We start from the raw sequence: 22633 nt of genomic DNA on the forward strand, positions 1-22633 counted from the left end.
AAAAATATGAAATATAGTGAAAATGAAATATTTAAATGAAGTTTGTTCCCCTCACAAAGTATTTGCATTGCACACAAGAACCGAGTGTTTGAGAATGTTTGTTGTGTGATAATTATTGTGATAGGTATTCTCATATATTTGTTTTTTTCCACGAAAGTTGCAGCCTTTTTAATATTATAACCTTACATTTTATGTTATTTAAGATGTTTGTTAACTGTATGAACGTTAAGATTGTTTTTGTAACTGGTTGTTATCCTCTAGTTTTGTGACAATCCTTGCTGTAATGCAACAACCTGTGAGCTATTTCCAAATGCCACATGTGCCACAGGCTCCTGCTGTGATACAACCACATGTCAGGTTGGTATACTTCTCGATTCTTTGTACTCCAAAATTATCTTTTTCTACCTGCTATTGTAAGTTTGCTTTCTGATAGTCTTAATAATTTTTTAAACATAAAAATTTAGTTTTTCTTATTCAGCTAGAAGTATCTCTTCTGCTTCAACATTTTTTATTTTATTTCTAAACTAATAAACCAAACTTGTATATATATAATATTTTAAAAGTAATTTTAATTTTAATACTGATCTAGCAGCATTCCTTGTAATGACAAGTTGATTTATTTTTTATCATCAAGAATTGTATCCCAGCAGTTACAGGGTCATATTTCTAGACTTCTTTGTGCTTTCAAGACATTTTTGTAAGTAATTAAAACACTAATTTCTGGTTTTTACTGTTTGTATTGTACTGATAACATTCACACAGCATTTCAAAAGAAGGGTGCTTGATTATATTAAAGTACATAGCTTTTGGTTATCTTTTTCCACATCACCATAACAACAGGCTGCAAGGAGCTCCTGAATCTTGAAGAAATATATAATATCTGAAGACTAAATAATTACATTACTCACTTAAGTATAAAAACAGTCATAAGAGAAGAATATGTACAAGTGAACTTTTTCTTTTTACCTTTTTAAGAGCCCTCAAATGCCATGATAATTTTAATAATACTCTTGACCAACGCCTTTGATAACATTAGATAGAGCACAGTTATTTTAAGCTTAAATGGTGTTTCTAATTTTGTAACAAGCTAATTGTTTCTTTCCAGATTAAAGCACAAGCAATGATTTGCCGCAATGCCATGTCTGAATGTGACTTACCTGAGTTCTGTGATGGTAAATCAGAGTTCTGTCCAGATGATGTCCAAGTACAGTTTGGCACAGAGTGTGGAGATAGAAAGGTAAGTTGTACTTTAGAGCTATTTTTACAAGTTAGTTTATTCAAGGATGGTTTGGCCCATTTCTTTAGTTCTACCAAGAAAGATTTACTACTTTTTCTAAATTGTATTTGTAACTTCTTGATTATTAAAATTTACCACATGTGTAACATGTATCCTTTGGTGGCAAGCATAAAAGGCCTATATTAATGTCGAAAATGAGACGTATTGGCAGCTAATAAATTGTAACATAAATATTGTTTTATACTTTAAGTTTGGTACTTGGAGCACTGAAGCTTCTAATGCAGTATGTTAACAAACTAAAAATATCCAGCATTTTTGGTTTTTTTTAGAGACCTTGAGTTACACTTCTTAATATTATAAATAACAAGTAAACTGATATTACTAGAATGCCATACAAAAAAACATCAAAAGCATATTGGGACAAAATTAATTTGTAAATAAATCAAGCAGAGAGAGAGAGAGAATCAAAATTGTCCCATTGTTTGAACTAAATTCTGAACTTGTTTCTCTATCATGTCTAAAATAGATGATTTATTACTCTTTTGTTTAATATAATTTCATGTAATTTTCTTGACTTTCTAACTCCAAACTTATTTTCTTCCTTGGAATGTATCACATTATTGAATAATAGTTATTGTCAGCTGAACCAGCATAAAGAAATACAGAAGGCTGTAGAAGAGTAAATCTTTGATTAAGATTGACTGCAGTTGGCTAATTCAGAATTATTTGAGTAGGTTTCTTCCTTGGATCAGGCTGAGAGTGGCTCAGTGTCTTATCATGCTGGAATATGGATATATTATGTTCTGTTACCATACACACACAAAAACACAAAACTGTGCTTTAAGGAGTTGATCGAAGGAAGATTTGTTGGGAGAAGAGGAAGGGCGATGGTCAAATCTCACTATTTGATCAGACAAGATTAGCCTAAGAGTTGACAATGAGAGTGTTGACTAGCTGTCTTACCTCCAGCTTATCAGTTCAAAATTAGGGATGGCTAGTTAATATAGCCCTTGAGAAACTTTGCTCAAATATCTGAAAACAAAACTTCCTTAGATCTTTTTCTAAAATCACTAATTCATTGAAACTCACCATCAAATGTCCTCTCCTTAGACAAGTCTGAATTGCATTTCTTCTCTTCATTTAGCTCTGTCTTCAGCTGCTTTCATCTTGCATCACCATCCTTTCCCTTCCTCTTGATCTTCTTCCATCAAATTTTCCCTCTATCATCTCTTTTTCATGTCATTCCCTCTCAACACATGCCCAGTCCAGATTTTTTCCCTTTTCATGACTTGTTTCCTTTCATCAACTGATGAGACAAGTCCATATTCTTCTCCCATCTGATGTGGAACCTCTTCATATGTCTTTCTTTCAGTCCAACTTATTTTCGTGACTCTTCACCAAAACCACATTTCAAAACCTTTCAGTCTCTTTGTATTTATTATGTATTGTCCATGTCTTGCATACATTCGCTACCACACTCCAGACGTAACCGTTATTGTGTTTTTCAGTTTTCTTTTTGATGTTTAGGTAAAAACAGAATTGGAATGACTAAAGAAGCCTCAGATAAAAAAAAAAAGGGAGGGGGGACTGTTGATTTCTTTAGAACACCAACATTTTGATGTGATACGGCTATTTTATGTAGTGAAACTCTTTCACCACTTACAAATTTTTACCTTTGACAGTTATGTATAGTTTTCTACCTTTTTTTCCTTGACACTTTAGTCTTTTTCAAGTTTATTTTCATTGTAAAATCTTTTGCTGCTTCATTTAGTTTCGTAACTAAAAGTTGTTGCCCTCCTTCTATGTTAGCCAGTGCCACCTTGTCACCTGCAAGGCCTTACTATTTCTCCTCCAATATTTATTCCATCAGTCAGATTTTTTTATGCTTCTTTTATCATTGCCTCTATGTAGACATTGAAAAGTGTTGATGATAATATACACCCGTGCCTTACATCTTTTTTTATTATTGTATCATCTGGTTCACCTTCAGCTATTCTCACTCTTTCTATCTGACTTGTGTACAAAGCTGCCATCAGCCTTCTATTTTTTCAGTCCACTCCAATCATTCTGAGTATATTGAACAAGGTATTCCAATTTACCCTCTTAAATGCCTTTTCAAAATCAATGAAACAGATAAATACATCTTGGTTAAATTTCAAACTCCTTTCACAGATAGTTCTCAGTAGTACAATCACTTCTTTTGTTCCACATCCTTTTTGAAACAAGAATTGATCCTTTGCAATGTAGGCCTCTGCTTTGTTTTCAGTCTTGCCTGAATAGTTTTTAGCATGATTTTCAACATGTGTGATATCAGGCTAATTGTTCTGACATCTGAGAGGTCAGTTGAATTTGGTTTCTTTGGGATTGGCATTACTACTGATTTCATAAAGTCTGCTGGTCATTCACCTTTCTCGTACATCTTGTTGCAGAGTGTGGTAAGTTCATTTGTTCTTTCTTTTCCTAATAGATTTATCATTTCTGAAGGGATTCAATCAATTTCTTCTGTCTTCCTTTTTTCAATACCTTTGACTACTGCAAAGTGAACTTTTAAGGATATAAGGACCATTGTCTTCTTTGTCCACACTTTTGTCCTCTGTTTCTTTTGTATGGATTTTCTTGCTTATTTTAGAGATGTTAGGTAAACATATAGTTTCAATAAATCAATTTAACACAAAGATACAAAACCCTTCAGCCTGGATGCTTTCTACAGGTGGACCTTTCAATAGTGCTTGGGTTATACGGTTTCATATCTTTATGTTAGAGCTTTTCTATATACTCTGACTTTTTCTGCTTTCTCTGCTTGTGTGGTATCACTTGCATTAGCTTGTCATTTTCTTGTGATTTGTTTCATTTCTTTGTACAGTTTCTTTTTGTGTATTCTTTTTTTCCTTCTTTTGTATTGATATTCTTCCATTTTCTTCTCTTCTCCATTTTGTTATCATTTCCTCTGTTATAGAAGGTTTTTCTGTCTTCTACCTGTCTCTTTCTGTGGATGTTATTTTCTGCACTTAGGAGTATTCTGTTCTTTATACTATTACAATGTTCTTACACACTCAAGACCTTTATGTTGCCTACTTGTTTTTGTTGCATGATTGCTTCTTTAATCTGATCCTTGAGTACTACTACTCCTTTAAATAAATATTTCATCTCTTTCTTAGGCCAATTTTCTTCAGTTCAAGCCTTGAAGTTAATACCACTAAATTTTGATCAGTCTGCATCTACTCCTGGGTAGCTCTGAGCATTTAGCATGCTGTTTCTGTAACTCTATTTGACTGTAGTCTAATAACAGTTATCTTTGTTACTTCTTCTGGCATATTCAGTAAAATCACAAAGTTTGCTTATTTAGAAGAGTTGACATAATGAAATTATTTTTTCCTTTTCTTCTGTAGAAAAAATAGTCACTTACTGTAATTGTGATATGATTAAAAAAATCATACATACCTATGTTTCTGTTGTGAAATAAATAAAATTTTCAAAAAATAAATACTATTTTACTACAAGCTTTTAGTAGGCCATTGTTTTGTAAACTGCCAGGAAGGTGACTTATTAAACACATCTAGTAAGGAATAAAATGTTGTGTTTCAATGATTATATTCATTTAAATTTACTTTAAGAAATATTTCAGTTTTGTTATTGCAGATTAAAACTGGTGAATATTATTGCAAGTCTCTTGTGTTGTTTACTGTTTATATCTAATCTTTTGTAAATTGTTTTTAATTCTTAATTTGGATTTTTCTAACAATATTTTGACTTGCTGATAGGCATACTGCTATAATGGGCATTGCAGAAGTCATGCTGACCAATGTAAATTGTTATGGGGACCATCTGGTAAGATGTCAGATAACCGTTGTTTTCAACAAAATGTGAAGGGTAACGTTAATGGAAATTGTGGTTTCCAGCGCATGAATCAAAGCTACACAGCCTGTCAACCTGAGTGAGTTTTTTTATAGATAAACATTGTAAAATATACATTTATTAGAACTCTAACTGAAGTAATAAACAATCTTACTCCTTGATTTTAAGATTTTTGTAGTCCCAAACTAACTTTTATCAAATCCATATAGGATGTACTTTTTACTTTGTAAACATTTTGAATGAATTTAAGCAGAGAATATCAACATTGTAATTTAATTTTGCAGTAACTTTCATTACTGTTTTCCTTAACGTTCAGTTACAGTTTTTTGTTGAGCTATATGAGGACAGGTGTGTGTTATGTTAAATTTCTGAATAATATACCATTTGACTGTTAATATTTTAGCTGGTTAAAGCTTAAAAAGACCCATCTGAAACGTACATTGACATAAAATGTAAGCAAGTATGTCACTTACTGTTTGAACAATTAAAATACACTCCTGAAGAGATGATATTGAGTCATTTAAAAAGATTTTAATGATATGTTCACCTAATTTAAGTGAAAACAAGTATTTGATTACTTTATACATTTTAAAGTCGGTGTTTTTACAGTATTGTTAAATCAGTATTGGTTTATTACTACATTTTGCAAATAATTTGGGACAAAAACAAAAATTTCACATACATTTAATTTAATATAGTTCAATGTTCTTATCTCATTATAGAGATATCATGTGTGGCATGCTTCATTGTGTCCACCTGAATGAGAGACTGGAATTTGGAATGGAGTCTGCTGCAGTTTTAGCTCGCTCTTTCATCAATGTGCGAGGGAAAATATTGACTTGCCGTTCTGCTATAGTTGACCTTGGATTGACAAGTACAGATCCAGGTCTAGCTCCCGATGGAGCTAAGTGTGGAGAAAATAAGGTTAGTTACAAACCATGGATACTCAAAGTGTGATTTATTTTTACTAAATGTTTGAACGTAATGCATAGCTGTTATCCGATTCTCTGCTTAAATATATATACTTGTAAGACTATTTTATCTCAATACTAAAACTAATTATTTGTGTTGTTTGAAAACCTAGATTTCCATTTGGAATTTTCTAAAACTAATATTCAGTTTATTTCCTCAGAAACTCTCTTATTACACAAGATTTTAGGCCTAAAATATATACTCAGTATTTATTAGTAGTATATTTTTGTTTTGACAAAGTAGGTGTGATGAATTCTGAATATATACACTTCATAAATTCATTTTAGCTGTCAGTATAATGTCGTTTTTAGATAGAACATGTTTATGGCCCTTGTTTACAGCAAGTTTTCTTATTTCGGAAGCAGGTTCAAGCTTTTTCCTTTAAGAAAATACAAAGTTTGTATAGAAAGAAATGAAACAGCCAAATGTAGTTGATAAAAGTATTTTAATTTCACTAAATTAGTTCTTTGAAGCTCTAGAGGGAGCTTTGATATATGGCATTTTTGAAAACTTTTCAGCTGGATGTTTCTGAAACTTTTTACTTTCCCTCCTATTTTCAGCTTTGTGTGAATCAGAAATGTGTGTCTATTCAAGAAGTGGAAAATGTCCGGTGCCCGTATGACTGTAATGGACATGGAGTAAGTACTACAGAAAACTACATTGGTAAAGATTTTATTTAAATACAGAAGCTAAATCTCAACAACTATATAGTATGCAAGATATTCAAGTTCATGTCTGTTTCAAATAATAGAATAATATAAGATAATTTTTGTAAATAAATGATAATGTTGGTCATCTTCCCAACAACCAACATGACATGTGCAAAAGTGTCATTAATTTAGATGTGAAAAAGTTAATTATGGTGTTCCTGTTATGTAAAATGCATCAATAAACCTATTCTAATTTTTTGAGGCAATCACTGTCAAGCACATAGCAATCTGTTCATTTCAAAGTAGAGTATACCAAGATTGTAGGTACGTATGGTTTGTAAGTTTATAAAGTCGGTGTTCTTGGAGTAATTAGTTTATAGACGAAACTTGCATACCAAGTATACTTCACTAGCAATAATGAAGTGAGGATTTCTTGAATGTCATCATTATCATGCCATAAAAGTACCCTTTTCCTTTGAGAATCCGGGAAAGTTAATTTATTACCTTTTTTTTAAGTTAGCACTTCGGTGTATTTTGGTTGTTTTTTGAACAGTTTAAAGGCACTGACACAAGCTATATAACATGATTGAAAGAGATTTCAGTGTCATCTGTTCTCTATTGCCTGAAGATTAGATGTTATAGTCAACACAGGCATAAGTAGATATACATAAGCTCAAGTATGGCTAATAAGAAAACAATATAAACACATGCAATTACATAATTAGTACTTCAAAAAGTTAAAAGTTTCATAGATAAAAATCACTAAATATATTGAAAATAATACTAAAAAGTTATACCATGAAGTTTATAGCTACATTCAACTATCACGAATAAAGTATGCTTAGCATGTGTTTATTTCCAAGTCTTTTCATATTTCTCTTCTAACTTCTGGCTCGAAACAACAATTTTTAATTCAAAAGTATCAAATACAAGCTCATTGTATTAGCATAAAACCTAACTATTATCAAGTTTAACACACAAAAAGTTAAATTATTGTATATAATTTATTAATGTTAAATAATACCGTCATTTCAGTCCAAAGTGAAAAGCATTAAGCAGATTTGTACTATATATATATATAAAAAAAAACGTGACCAATTGTTTTTGTTTTGTTTTTTACCAACTGGTTTTCATTATTAATTGACAGTTGTGATTTCTAGCTCCATACAACCAGTTACTTGGTTATATTTACCAATAAAAGGAAAATGGATATAACAGTGAAGTATTTTTTATACTGTTGTTTACACAGTTTTGAGTTTTATAAGTGTAACACATAACAAGCAGTAAACAGAATTGATTGAAAACAATAGTGAATTTTGTAATGTAATAAAGAGTAAATAAACATGACTGATACCATTTCATTACAATCTAAACCTTTACAATGACCTGTGAAGAAGTTCAACTTTGTGCTACTTGGCTTTTCCTAGCCCACAACCTTATGAATAATATTACACTCTTGAAGCATGAATAGTTAAGAGATCATAGGTACTAGATTTAACAGTGAAGCTAGACAACCCCAAACACTCTTTTGAAATGAAAAAAAGCATTAAGGTAGGCATGCAAACAATAGTTACTGTTTAACAAACTTACCATTTGAATTCATATAAAATTATTTAGTTACTTCTTTTAAAAAAACCGGTGATGTAGCCAGAATGGTAAGATCTGATATAGCTCAAATGTTCAATAAGAAAAAATATTTAATTTAAGTAATTTGCTAAGGACATGTGTATGGGGTCACACTATGTAACCTTTGTTTTAACCTTGAAAGTTTTGATGTTAACTATAATTGTTATTGTTTATCTAAAACTTTATTTTTTTGTTTAGATATGTAACAGTAGACATAACTGTCACTGTGAAGTTGGATATGCCCCACCATTTTGTGATTATCCTGGTGTGGGGGGAAGTGTTGACAGTGGTCCAGCATCTGTTTTAAATAGTAAGTTTATTTAAAATGTTTCAAGTGTTAATAGAGACTTAATTCCTGTTCGTAACAGTGAATTTCTGTAAGTTGTTCAAGTGTTGACAGAGATCTAGCCTACAAACGTAGAAAATGTTTATCAATCTATAACTTTTGTCACTGATTCAACACATTTCATAACAATAAAGTAGTTTATCTTCTTTTATGTATAAAGAGCAGTCTGCCTCTTCGATGGCTTAATACTAAGCTTGAGGGTTTATAATGATAAAAATTAAGTTTTGATACCAGCTATGGGCACAGATATCCCATTGTGTAACTTTGTGCTTAATGAACAAAAAAATATTGATACTGGTTGACCAGCTGTATATTAATAAGTTACATGTATGTTCATAGTTTGCTCTATACATAAAATATAAAATTGTGTGTAACATCAATTTATTAATTTGTCAGTATTGTTGACAGCACTCTTGATTAGTTACTCTACTTGACTGTTCACATTGGTATTGACTGAATATGCTCCAAGTATTAAGGTGGTGTAGTAGTCTCGCTTATAGTTACTAAGCTATAACTGTTCCCACTGATATTGACAGAAGTCCAGCACTTGTTTCTAATGGAAATAACTATTCAAGCTGTTCTCTGCATTGAAAGGTAACAAATAATATATGAAGTTAAATGTACCTAAAACTAATTTTCTTAATATATATATATATATATATAAAAGCAATAACAAACCATCATGAATGGGAAAGGGGCAAAACGTTCTTTAAAAGAGCTATGCTACTTCATCTAAGTTTGTAGATAATAAGAAAACTTTTTTTTTTCAGATAACTATGACTTTATGATTGCAATGTATGTTATCTTCCTGGGTATTATTCCTATTGGAGCAATTACGGGAGTAGCGGTGTTTTACTTTCGTCGACACTTAAACACCTGGTGGATTGCTAAAGCAAGAAAGGCAGCCATCCGGTAAGTTGACCTGTTCCATGAGACTTCTTATTATAGAATAAACCAACTGTTTTCATAACAAGACAAGTTGTAAGTTATGCAAGAATAAAATAATTTCTTAAAGTGACAATAGAGATAAAGCGAAGAAAATCAGAAAGAAGGTTTTTTAATACTAGAAATAATTGACCTTATAATACAAAATTTATTTTTCTTTAAATGGACACTCAATGTTTCCTTTAGGAGCATTCCACTAAAACATAAATCGTAACTGACACTACAAAGCTTCAAGTAGTTTAAATAATAAATTCCATTCAAGTCTATAGCATGTGTTTGACATGTTAAGTGTTAAAGCTTATTCTTGAAAGAACCGTATTGTGTTATTGTTTATTTTTATTATGTTTTAAAGTTGTATGCTGGAATTTGACAAGTATGAATTGTAAACTGAATACAGAGTAGTAAATCGCTCAGCTTTAAAGTTCAAACTCATAACCAAATGAGTTTAAAATAGGAATAATTGCCATTGAGTATGCTTTACTGCCTTAACTTAGAATGAATTTAACTGTTAAATATGTTATTAGTTGATATTAATATGCAATTGTCAGCATAAAATTAATAAGGTAAATCAAAATCTAATGGCAAACTTAACTCTTAAGAGTAAAAAAATAAACGATGGCACTGATTCTACGATAACGAATAGTAGTGATGCATGACTAGAGCAAAAAAATGAGGTAACTTGTTTATTTATCAATTATTTGTTTTTCTGTAGTTCACGTGCCAAGCAGGCTGCAGAGAGGAAAAGTCGTCCACTCTCTAAGTTCACTTTTGATCAGCCAGGTGATGTCAGATCCCTAGAAATATCAGCACCGATACCTCAAGAAGGGAAGGTACCAGCAGTTACAACCTTGCCTCGTCGTAAAGATGTACCTCAGAGGAGCAGTTTTCGGGGATTAGAAATCTCTGCACCCATACCACAGAGCACTACAAGTAACCTTCCAGCACAGGCTGTGCCAGTAAGACCTGCTCCTCCTCGCCCCGAAGCATCTACTCATAGGTCTCCCTCTTGGGCCCCATCTTCATGTACAGATGCTTTTCATGTTTCTCCTGTAGCTCGGACATCTAGTACCCGATCTAAAGGAAATGCACGACCTATGAGCATCCCTGCAGCTCGACCTAATATACCACCTCCTCGACCCCCTCCTCCACAAATGGGAAAAACATGCCCCTCACCACAAGATAAACTTCAGAGAAGTCAGTCTGCTAACAGCCCACCTACAAGCCATATTAAATCTTCTTCTGGCATCAATGTTAATAATGCAACTAGTACAATATCTAATAATTTACAGAAGCTACCACCAGGATCAACTACCATTTCAGGTCCTACTCTCATCAGTGCTTCTAATCCAGTAGTAAAAAATAATCTGGGGTCTAATATAAATTTGAAGATAGGAACTCAACCCAAATCACTGAACAAAACAAATCCTTCTGTAACAACACAACCAGTTTTTATTAAACCTTCAAACCTGCAAACATCTAGTGGCCAGTCACGGCTTGGAAAGTTTTCTGCTCCTTTATTTGGGCGTTTCCTTGGAGGATCCCAGAAAGATTCATTAGATACAAATAATTTGAACTCTCCTGGACTAAAAAAGCTTCCTGAAACAAAGTTAGGAACTTTAAACTCAAATATTTCTGATCAACCAGAGATGGAAAATGTATATGAAGAACCACCTAGTCCTAGTTCTCTGTATTATGATGATTGTCAGAACACATTAGATTTTTCAGACACACCACTTGCCTTTGTTCACCAAGAGTTAGAAAGTGATCCTACTACATCACAAGCCCAGAGTGTCACTACATCTTCTCCCACTACCACATTTATTCCCTCAAAACCTCGATTCACTAGCACCGCAGGGTCAGTTGGTGATAGAAAATCTAATCTTCCACCACATCCTACAAATGTAAAACTCAATACTACAGAAGTTAAAGGTCCATTTGGGCGATCTGTATTCAGTAAAAAAAAAAGCGATACTAAGAACACAGATGCTTGTATGCCTTTAGGTAGTAATACGAGCAATCTTTCTTCTGTAAACCCACAACGAGCATCATCTAGTTTCACGGATAATTCAGTACTACCAGCAGATAGTGCGTCTAAAACCAAGACCAGTTCTCCTGTAAAATCGGTCAGAAAAGTCCGGAGTAGTGTCGGTGATACTCGACTACAAACATCTTCTCCACATGCTACTCCTACTCGTTCATTTTCAACAGCATCAGGTCAACCATCAAAGGTTGCCTCATTAGCCCAAAAATTTGAGAATAGTACCACAAAAGAACAGGGGAATTCTTCATTTCATGGCCCCTCAAAGTTTATGAATAGATTTGAGAATCAAACTAATCCGAAGATTTAAGTAGAATTAAAGTCTAGCCATGATAGTTCTAGTGATAACTTATAAGTATGCCCATGCTAATTTTTTTTTTTTTTGCATAGAACTTTTGTTTTTGTTATGGTAACTGGGGGTGTAAAAAAAAAAACGTTGATAGAGTTCAAGTTAAAGATTAATTTTTAACTTGTATGTGATATTCATTCCACCCAGCAGAAACACTTAGCTAGCTCAAAGTATTTATTAATTGACAAATCTGGGCTTTTATTTTTTATTGTGTGCAACAGTTTTGTATTTAGTTTGAAGCACAAGTAAATGCAGTATATGTTATTCATACCTAACCTTGCATTGATATAAGCAGCTATAAACCTGGAATTGAATAAACAAATGTGTTGATTAAAACTAGTCTAGCTTTATTACATATAAGTATATTAGCCTACATTATGTAAAAAAATCCACCCAAAACTTTACTGTTGGTAAGTATCTGTTCCCTAAAGCCCAGCTAGGTTGATTATAGAAATTCTCGTACTTTATAGATGCCATTAAGTAAGGAGCTTATTTAGGCTAACTTTACTTTAAACAGTCACCTTTATATTTTAGCTTTGCATTGTATATTCCTTGCATTTTTTAATACAAGTTAATATATGACCTGTGTGATTATTATTTAAAAAAAAAGTAATCATTACTTTAAATCCCCAGAAATCATCCTGTTTTACAATTTAGTCAATTTTCATTTAAATTGCAAGGTTTTTGCCTAAAAATAACTTGCTGTTACTACTTCATCAGAATATTTATATACAGTACAAGATTAATGTAGTATGACTTAATTCTCTGACAAAACTGAAGTAAAAATGTTGAAAAAATACGTTAAGCTACAGGGTTTGCAACATCAAGTAATTCCTGTTTTTAAGTACTCAATTACTCGTGCTGGGGTTTATTTTTTTGTTAGTATAGAAGCAAATCTCGAGGTATCCTGCTAACTGTTACCAAGTGTATGCTGAAAATGTATATTAAAAGTGTAATATCTCTCTTTTTTTTTCTGGATTAATCATACTTTAACACATTCTTTTGTGTGCGTTTAGAATGTGTGTTTCATATTAGGTTTCTTTAAGCTTAGGATTTTATCAGAATAATTATATTATTCATTGAAGAACTTGTAACTAATTTTAGTTTATAATTAGAAATGACTAAAAAGGAAATCAGTTATTAGGTAAGGTGTTATGTGCATAAATAAAAATATAGCATATAAAACTACAAGTTAACACCAATGGCTGGCGACCTTTTTGACAGGTGAGCCATACTGTATATGGCAACATTTTCAATGAACTGAAGTTATTGTACAACATGTCCTGTAATTCTTCTTCTCTGCAGAGTCAATTTCTTAGATCCTCGTTAACCAATCTGTAGCTTGCATAATGAAGCTCTCCTCTTGGTATGGCAATGGGCTGATCCGTGTTCTTTGTTTGAATACACCTAGTGTTTGTTTATGCAGAAATATTAAGTTGTGACTGACACTTTAGTAGCAGCTAGTTTTATCACACACTTATACATCATTACAACTAAAATATAATTAATGATAAAAGTAATGTGCCTAGGTTAGGGATATGGAAGTTATAAATGAGACAGTGTTTCATTGGCCTCATCTGGAAAGCTGGTGCCACTTCCACTTAAATTATCCTTGATAGGTTCTGTCCATTGGATATACTTTTACATTATGTACTGTATAAATAACAATTTGTTAAAATTCAGACCTAGGACATTTTTTTATAATTATAAGAGCATTGCAACTATACAGTAAGCTGTATAAATTTTGTAGGAAGTCGTGTTAATGACTAAGAAAGGTTCAGATGTGTTGCCTGACTTAATGGTGTACGTGCTAGATTGAATAATTTTCAATCGTGTGTTGAAAATATGCAGGCATTCATTTTCACTCGAGGTTATTCGTCTAATTCTTAGTCAGTCTGCATGTTAATTTGTTGTTAAGAGTTATTTGAACTCTGATTTTGTGCCACTTTAAAATTTGCATTCAACAGTTTTTCCTCATCAGTAAGTCTGTGTTAAGCTAATTTATGGCAGTGTATGTGAAGATTGAATAGTGTTGTAACATTGGGTTTTTCTCTATTCTCTAATGAGTCTAATCATTGCAATTCTAATAGCTAAGTGTGTACTTCTTGTTCTAATTTCAGCCATGTAGAGAATTTCTCACATGTTGATATCCATGAATTTTATACTTGATGTCCAATTATACCTGACAAGGAAAAGTTATAAATCTAACAATATCAGAAATTATTAAGTGGATACAAAGACCTGGGACCAGATTGCAGCTATGCCTTGAAACATGCCATATTAGAACATAAAATCATATGAAATGTTTTAATTTTTTATCCTAAAGGCATCAAGTATACTAACAATTAACCACGTTTTCTTTTAGCTTTGGCCCTACAAAAATTGAGGCAGCTGATCTGAGGTCATAGTGCTGCTCTGATATGTGAATGTTACAATGTATTTTAGATAGTGAAATAAAACTTTTTGTGTGTACTATCATGTGTGGCACAAAAAATATAGTTGGTAAATATTTTTCTAATAAGACTATACAGGACACTTTCATTAATTTAAATTGTACGGCACTTCATAGAGATGCTGACTCACACCATTAGAATTTTCAGGGATCTTGACTTTAAGCACCAAAAATGCATATCTTTCTTGTAAAATACAATCCATATATTTTGTTTGGGGACTATACTCTGATCCACACTATTTTTCAGTAGTCATATCTTTTTTAAACTCCAGGATAATCTTGATTCATGATTTAAAGACTATTCTTATGTTTGGAAATTGTATTCTTATCCACTCTCTTTCTATATTGTAATCATGTATCTTTTTAAGCCCCAAATATACTTGTGTCATAGTTAGAAGGCAGTTCTTAGGTCAAGTTTGATAATCATGTTATCTTATGTGGTTGAAGTAGCAAATAAACAGAAAGGTAGCATTAAATCTCATGCTTGGACTTAAACTCTTGATATGAGTCAGGAAAAGAGTAATATTGTTCCCCTCCTAAGTGACATGTATCTTTTTAAGCCCCAAATATATTTGTGTCATGGTTAGAAGGCAGTCCTTAGGTCAAGTTTGGTAATCGTGTTATCTTATGTGGTTGAAGTAGCAAATAAACAGAAAGGTAGCATTAAACCTCATGCTTGGACTTAAACTCTTGATATGAATCAGGAAAAGAGTAATATTGTTCCCCTCCTAAGTCACATTGATTTTCTTGATACAAGTTAGTAGCTTTTTGTACACTATTGCTAATAATAATATAAAATATGTTAAAGTAACAAGTTGAAATGAAACAACAAAGACTTTAATTCTAGTGATCGTATCAATGTATGTATGTGGTTGCCTCAGGTAACACTTTCAATGTATTCTCTTTGTGGAACCTATCTAGACAGTCTTTCCCAGGAATTGAATTTTTAGTACACAATAAATAATTTAAATCTATATTGGTTGCTACAGTCATTGATGACATCTTTATACATATATTCTAGCTTACCACAAGTGCCTGTAAAACATGAACTAAACTTTGAAATAAAATATCAGGCAAGTATCAAGTATGAACCTTCTTAATTTATAGAAATTTATACAAGTGCAAGTCTTTAGCTGTCTGACTTGTATCAGCTATGAATTAAAGAAAAAAAGTTTGCCCTCTGAAAACATAAAATGTTATTCTGATAGCATTTTAAACTGCTGATGATTATGCTCTATTTTACAAAATATATTATGCAGTTTGAATTATTATTACTCTGTTAGAAGTAGTTAATAATACATTTAAAAAAAGGTATTCATCCAGTATCCAATAATTACACAAAATGTTTTGAAAGTTTCAGATCTTACCTCATTGAGCTATTTTTAACATCTCATTATCACAGGCATTTTGAGATCAGTTTCATAACTATTGAATTAGTGTTTAATATTAATACTGTTCAACTGAAAGGTAGACTTTTGAAAAAGTTTGATACATCTGGAAAGTTTGTATGCCCGTTCCCTAAGTATTTTATTTTGGAAACTGATCTACGGCCTCGAAGGAAATCAAGTATCTTGTCCGAAACCAGATTAATGGGTTAACAGTTATTTTACCTTTACCTGGTAATAAGTTACAATTTCTATGAGTACACAAGTAGCTTAACAGCACTGTTTTTCAAACAAACTCGTACTAAGTTTTCAGTTCTTACATGTGAGGAGGTTATGTTAATCTTAGAAGAATAGCTTTCTTTGTTTGGGGTTATATATATATGCATGAATATTCAGGCTCAAACATTTTTCGTATCTGTTAGTCACCATTTTACATTTACTTTACTTGATTAATGCATGATTTGTTAAAATGCCATGGCTTGTTATCTTGAATTAATGAGGGGAGTATCACATTATATTGGTGGATTGCTAAAGTTTTGTTTAGTCCTAATTTTCTGTATTACTGTTTAACACAAGTTTGTCATAACATTATTAATGAAGTTATATATATATTTTTATCTTGAGAAGAATTGTGTTTTTGAACTTCATTGATTCAGCAGTGTCAGTGTATATTATTTTGTTTGTACATTTCTATATATCTAGATATAATGTATGTATTAGTTATCAATATTTCATTTGAGTTATTTTTTATTCCATTATTTTTTGTTGAGGAAAATTGTTTGTTGAGACAGCTAAAAGGCATTTTAGGGAAAATATTTTGGATTCATAAATATTTAGAAACAGGCTTATTTTGTTTCATGTCATACAGTTGTATTCATTATAGAAATTCTCAACAAAGCTACAAAAATATATAATTACTAGATTGGTGAATTAGATTTTTTCAAGAAAACCTTATTTAAACTAAATGTGAGAAATTGCAAGTTTTTAATACTTTTGTATGTTTGACACTGTAGCTTCTGGAATCATGAGTTGTAATAGCCATATTATGGTTAAACTTGGTGTACATATTCTGTAGTGGTACAATATCCTGTCATAATTATGTTTGTTTTTAAAACTCCACTATACAAAGGAACATTTTCAGTGGTTTTCAAAGGAATACCCCATTTTGTATGTATTATTATTGTCACATTGTTGTTTCAGTTCCATAATGTGTGGATTTTGTTTTCTAGCAAAATATATTCTGAGTTACAAACTAAATGCCCAACTACAATGACAAATGGGTCCAGCAGTGCATACTAGTTTTTGTTGTTGGATGACATTTTTGCTTCATTGAATGCTGTCATTTTAAAAACTTGAGATGCTTGTAATAACAATCTATGTTAGATATTATAAGATTGTTTTCTTTTATACGCATGTAAAATAACATGCCTTCTAGTCACCTCTTCTGTAAGGGCTTCTTTCCAGCAGTCTCCAGTTCAATAATTTATGGTTATCAAATGTTACCTCCGTGTGTGTGTGTGTGTTATGTCAAAGCATTATCTCTTAACTTTTTTACTGCCACATTTATAGATGAACAAATTTTTAAGTGGATATACACACAGAAATGCATGGTGGTTATACTTGCTTGTATTTCAATTGTTACTTGTCATATAAAGATAATTTTTTGAGATAATTAAGATATTTCACAGATGATTATGTTTTCAGGTTATAAGAAGTAGCAAGTAAAATAATCATTTTTGCCTTTATTTCCAAATTAATATGCAACAATTAATATTTCTTAACACCTGCCACACGAGCCAGACCGGCATTTTGATGTGGTTCCAAAAAAATGAGTCATTCCAGAAAGGTTTGGGTTGTTTTGATTAGACAAAAAAGAAGATATTTGTCAATATTTTCGAGGTCTAGGTTGCTGGACCTGACCTGTGACCTGACCCAAGACCATGAGAGCCAACATGGAGAAGTTAACTTGTAAATTTAAAATATAACTATGTTGCAATGAAACATGCTTGAAATATTCTAGATGTGGTTGTGAATGTGATGGTTTAAGTGTAGCGATTAAGCTAAATCATAAGTCCAGGTCAGATGAGGGAAGAACTTATTCGAAGATATCCTAATTGATTTGACATGCCAACTGAATTGGAGATTCATCAATTGGTTACTACGTTAATAGCAAAACATAAAAAAAAAAAAAATGGCCACAGTAGTATCGTTATCTTGAAAAGGAGGGAATTAGGATCATACAAGAAATCATTAGTTTCAGTATTTTGTGAAATTAATGGCATAGTAAAGCCCAAAGATGCAGTGTTTAAGTTGAAGCAGATGAACATTGCATTACAAGATGACTTCCCTAGTGATTCTCAAATTAAAAATGACATTTCTGCAATGAAAAGTAAATATAAGAAGGATGGTATAATGCCCTGTATGGTAACACCATAGTATAATCCATACAGATTTCATCCTGCCATATTTTCATTAATATTTAGTTTTTTCATTTTAGAAATAACCCTAAATCACCAGTTTCTGTAATGACCCCCCCATTGACCATCCTAGGCTCAATACTAAAAGATGCTTGGCTGGCTCGTATGGCAAGTATTAAAATTAATTTTTGATTTTATAGTGTATCTATTTTTCCAAAAATTTAATTAATACCACACTTTGCAAGGCTAAAATGAAGGTTATATAGTGTCTCCCATACATGTGCCCATGGCAGTTAAAGGGTTAAATGTTGAATTTAGAAGTCTTAACATCTCTAGCCAAATGCCACCTAGTTAATATTTTACTTATTAGTGTTGGAATGGTACAGAAGTGTCTAAAATCCAATACTAGTTTCCCTCTTACAATACTTTTATTATTTGTTTGACTTTCAGAGGTTTCTTCTCCCACTAAACGTATTTACATGGTATCAAGCATTTAATATTTATCCCTCTTCATGACAGCAAGTGAAAATTCTACATTAATGAAAGTATTTTCGAATAATTGGAAAATCTGATATTTGTTCTACCAAACTATTTTTTTTTTCTTTCAGATCTTGAAAAATTGTTTAAAGATGATGATAAAATTAACATAAGAGTTTAGTATTAATGAACAGAAAAAAAACCCATCATGTAATAATTTGGCATGACATGCTACTCTAGACACCAGTGAAAAATTCTGATGAATATGTATAATACAAATTTTGCTTTCATGTTATTATTTGTTACTAACTTGAAAAACTATTTTTACCTAATCTTGATATTGCTTTGGGGAGGGGTAATTTCAATGTCTTGAAAATTAAAAGCAGGTTGTGTACATACATATCACCTGCTATATTAGTATTTTGTATGTGAAGTGACTGTAAATAAAATACTTACATTGCATCTGAAATGATATGATTGTTATCAATAATAAAAATACACCTTAGTTTATTATAGGAAGCAAACTGAATGACATAATTTGACTTGGATGTTTTAATGTTACAGGTTTAAGATATAATTTTTTTTTGTATGAATCATGTTGAAATGTCATTTATCCAAAATAATTATTGTTCAAACAAAAATACATTTGAGACCTTGAGAATAAAATAAATGTAGTCTTGAAGCTTTGCATGGATAAACAGCTATAACATCATAATTTGTAAACCAAATAACGTATATTACTAGATACATAATTTATTATTTATTCATTCAGCATATGTACATGAATTTACAAGATTTTTATTAACTTCACAATTTCACATTACTTATTTCACTTAATTTTCAATTCTAATAAAAGTCGCCAGGTTTGTCAAATTCAAATCAATAAAACTCATTTTAAGAAAAATCTAAAGAAAAAAAAAAGCTTCATAAAATATCTGTTTAGGAGAAGCTTAAACTTTCTACTGGCTATGGACACGTAACATAAGCACTCTAGGAGCTCTAATGAAGGAAGGTCGTTTCACTTTGTGACCTGCTGAATCTAAAAAGACGTACGTTTGAAAGCATACAGAAAAGTAGAAAGTTTCAAATTGCATAAGTACTAACGGATATATTTTAAGTATTGACACATTATCTGGCAAAATGTTTTACACCTCAAACATTCTCCTTTTGCAAATGAAATTATCTAACATATAGCTTACAAACTATTGATTACATTAATTGTTTATAGGCGATTAAATCAGTACTATAAAAAACAATGAATTAAATATCGGTATTGCGATATATAACTATATATATATATTGTTCTCCTTGTCAAAAGTCCACTTAGTTATATTCAGTTACTTTAGAATTTCAGTTGACAAGCCGAAATATCTTCTCTATTACTATCGCAATGCCCTCAGTAGCACAGCGGCATGTCTGCTTTCTTGCACTACTAGAAACCGGGTTTCGATACCCGTGGTGGGCAGAGCACAGATAGCCCATTGTGTAGCTTTGTGCTTAACTTCAAACAAACAAACAAATACTATCGCACTGGTATTCTGTGTGTGATTCACTTACAATTATGGCGCGAGTTACCGTAATCGTTTGGTCTTCTTTCTTCTGTTCCTTTTGTCAAAGTGCACTCAGGCTGATTCAATGACTTTAGACCACGCTTTGACGGAATAATTATTCTTCTTATCTACTTTTCTACTGTTAGTATTACTCTAACAAATTAAACGTTAGGCCTATGTTAATCGTTAGGCTTGTCACTTCTACGGTAGTTAACTTCACGCCAAACCTTTTCTTGTTGTAACTTTACACTCTTCTGTTATTGTCTGTCTGCTGTTTCCTCTCGTCTTACACTATTTATATGTTTATCACTTAATTGTGATAATCATTTTTCTAGAAATCTCTATATTCTCGACGTCAACGTATTGCACGCGATGTTCGATAGTCTCAACTTCAATGAATTATAAACACAACTTCCAACAGTCGTCTGCTTTTAACTCTTATTATAACAAAAACTACACAATAATAAAATATTCACTCACAAAATAAATTAATCAATTATATGTAAACTAAATAGTCTTTTATATCATGACATAGGGAAACGTAGTATGTTTGCATATCACATGTATAATAATCTAATGCTTCATGTAGAATGAATCTTTTTTTCTGTAATATAAAACAATATACTTATAACAGCCAGTTAACATTGATATACGTTTAGTTATATTTAGTATCATTCAAACATAATTTTTGTAGTAATTAATTTGTCACACTATAAATATATTTCACGCACTTTAATACTTGGCAGCTAAAAGAATTCTTGGGGACCAATCTGACTCTTAAGCGTTTCAACTGAACATACAATCGTTGGTTATTAGGTCTTCTTGAATTAAAATTAAAGCTTATAATATCAAATTAACCTTTTATATAGTTTCCTAGATTTTTAAGACTGTGTGATAAACAGTTGTTATGGTATGAATGCCTTTTCCAAGTTGATGAAGTATGGTTGTGATAAATTATACTTGCCAAAAAACATTATTATTAGTCCTATTATGTTCTTCAACACAGCATTCTTTATCAAGCCTCTTAGGGATTTTCAAAAATTGGAAGAGTGAATAATAATAGTATTCCAACCACATTATATTCGCTATATCCATATTTGTGTTTATTGCAGCCTAACCGAACTGATGTGCTTTAAATCGAGCGAAACGTGCAGTCGGCAACGGAACATGTAAATATTAAACGATGAACTATGTTATGATTTGTTCGTTATTAAGCACAAAGCTACACAATGGGCTATCTGTGCTCTGCCCACTATGGGTATCGAAACCCGGTTTTTAGCGTTGTAAGTCCGCAGACATACCGCTGTGCCACCTGGGAGCAAACTATGTTATCAATAGATATTTTACTAAACATTACCAACAGTATTATTGATTTCTTAATATGTGAGGATATTATACAAGTTAATGGTGATATTTTATAAGTTAATGGCTTCAGAAAATAGTAATTTGTAATGTTCTTACCCGTTAATTACCAAAAAGAAAAGTAGCACGTTATATTACTAGTTACGTTTCTTTCTTTTGTCTTGCTTTGACACCTGAAAACTAATTTCTTGAATGTATGTCAACAGGTTTTTAATGTTTTGTGATATAACAAACAACTCAATAACTGAATATTGCTGATAGAATATTGCATGCGACTTTCCAGAAAGATAACTATGAAACTTATAACGCAAGTCTTTTGGGTAAATATTGAGTATATTTTACGTGTGCTATGATACTTGTGTGGGACATTTTGTTAATGATTTTTCTCATTCATCTTTTCATGTTTTTTATAGTTTAATGCGGTTACAAAAGAAGAACCTGTTTATCTAGCAGTCGAGATTTGTGCGTTTTGTTTGTAATTAAGCACAACGATACACAATGGGCTATCTGCGCTCTGCCCACCACGGGTATCGAAACTGGGATTCTAGCGTTGTAACTCTGCAGACATACCGCTGTGCCACTGGGAAGCTTGTGTGTGCACTTAGTTAATTGAAAACGAAACTAATACCTCAGTGCTAATAAAGCTTGTATATATTAAAACCATTTTTTATGCGTTTCTTGAAATTGGTCGTGGCAGTTGCTAAAAGTAAAATCTTTTTTTGACACATAGTAGATATTTCATTTGTTTAGAACCTAGAAAATGAAATTTACTTTGGCTTAAAGAACAAAGAACCAGTATAGGTGTGTACAACAGAGAAAATTTAACAGATGATCTCATTTATTTTCTCTGAAAGTACCTAATATTATCGCTTTCATTAAAACTCTAACGCATTGTTACGTCTCTGGTCGTTAGTTAATTTCCCGTAGAAATTCTTTCCGAGAAACTTCAGCGATACAAGTCCTTTCTTAAAA

The 22633-nt window shown here is 31.8% G+C and overlaps 1 protein-coding gene across 1 annotated transcript; it reads left to right on the plus strand.

Moving 5' to 3' along the window:
• Positions 1–261: 261 nt before the first annotated feature.
• LOC106466532 (disintegrin and metalloproteinase domain-containing protein 19-like) lies at positions 262–19218 on the plus strand (the record flags this gene model as incomplete). The annotated part of the gene is made up of 8 exons (XM_013926822.2): positions 262–357; positions 1106–1237; positions 4999–5171; positions 5815–6016; positions 6625–6702; positions 8539–8650; positions 9457–9598; positions 10344–19218. Coding segments are annotated over 8 exons (2571 nt in total), but the record flags the coding sequence as incomplete, so codon positions are not given.
• Positions 19219–22633: the final 3415 nt, after the last annotated feature.

The sequence above is a fragment of the Limulus polyphemus genome, unplaced genomic scaffold, assembly GCF_000517525.1.
Source record: "Limulus polyphemus unplaced genomic scaffold, Limulus_polyphemus-2.1.2 Scaffold2291, whole genome shotgun sequence".
Classification (NCBI taxonomy): domain Eukaryota; kingdom Metazoa; phylum Arthropoda; class Merostomata; order Xiphosura; family Limulidae; genus Limulus; species Limulus polyphemus.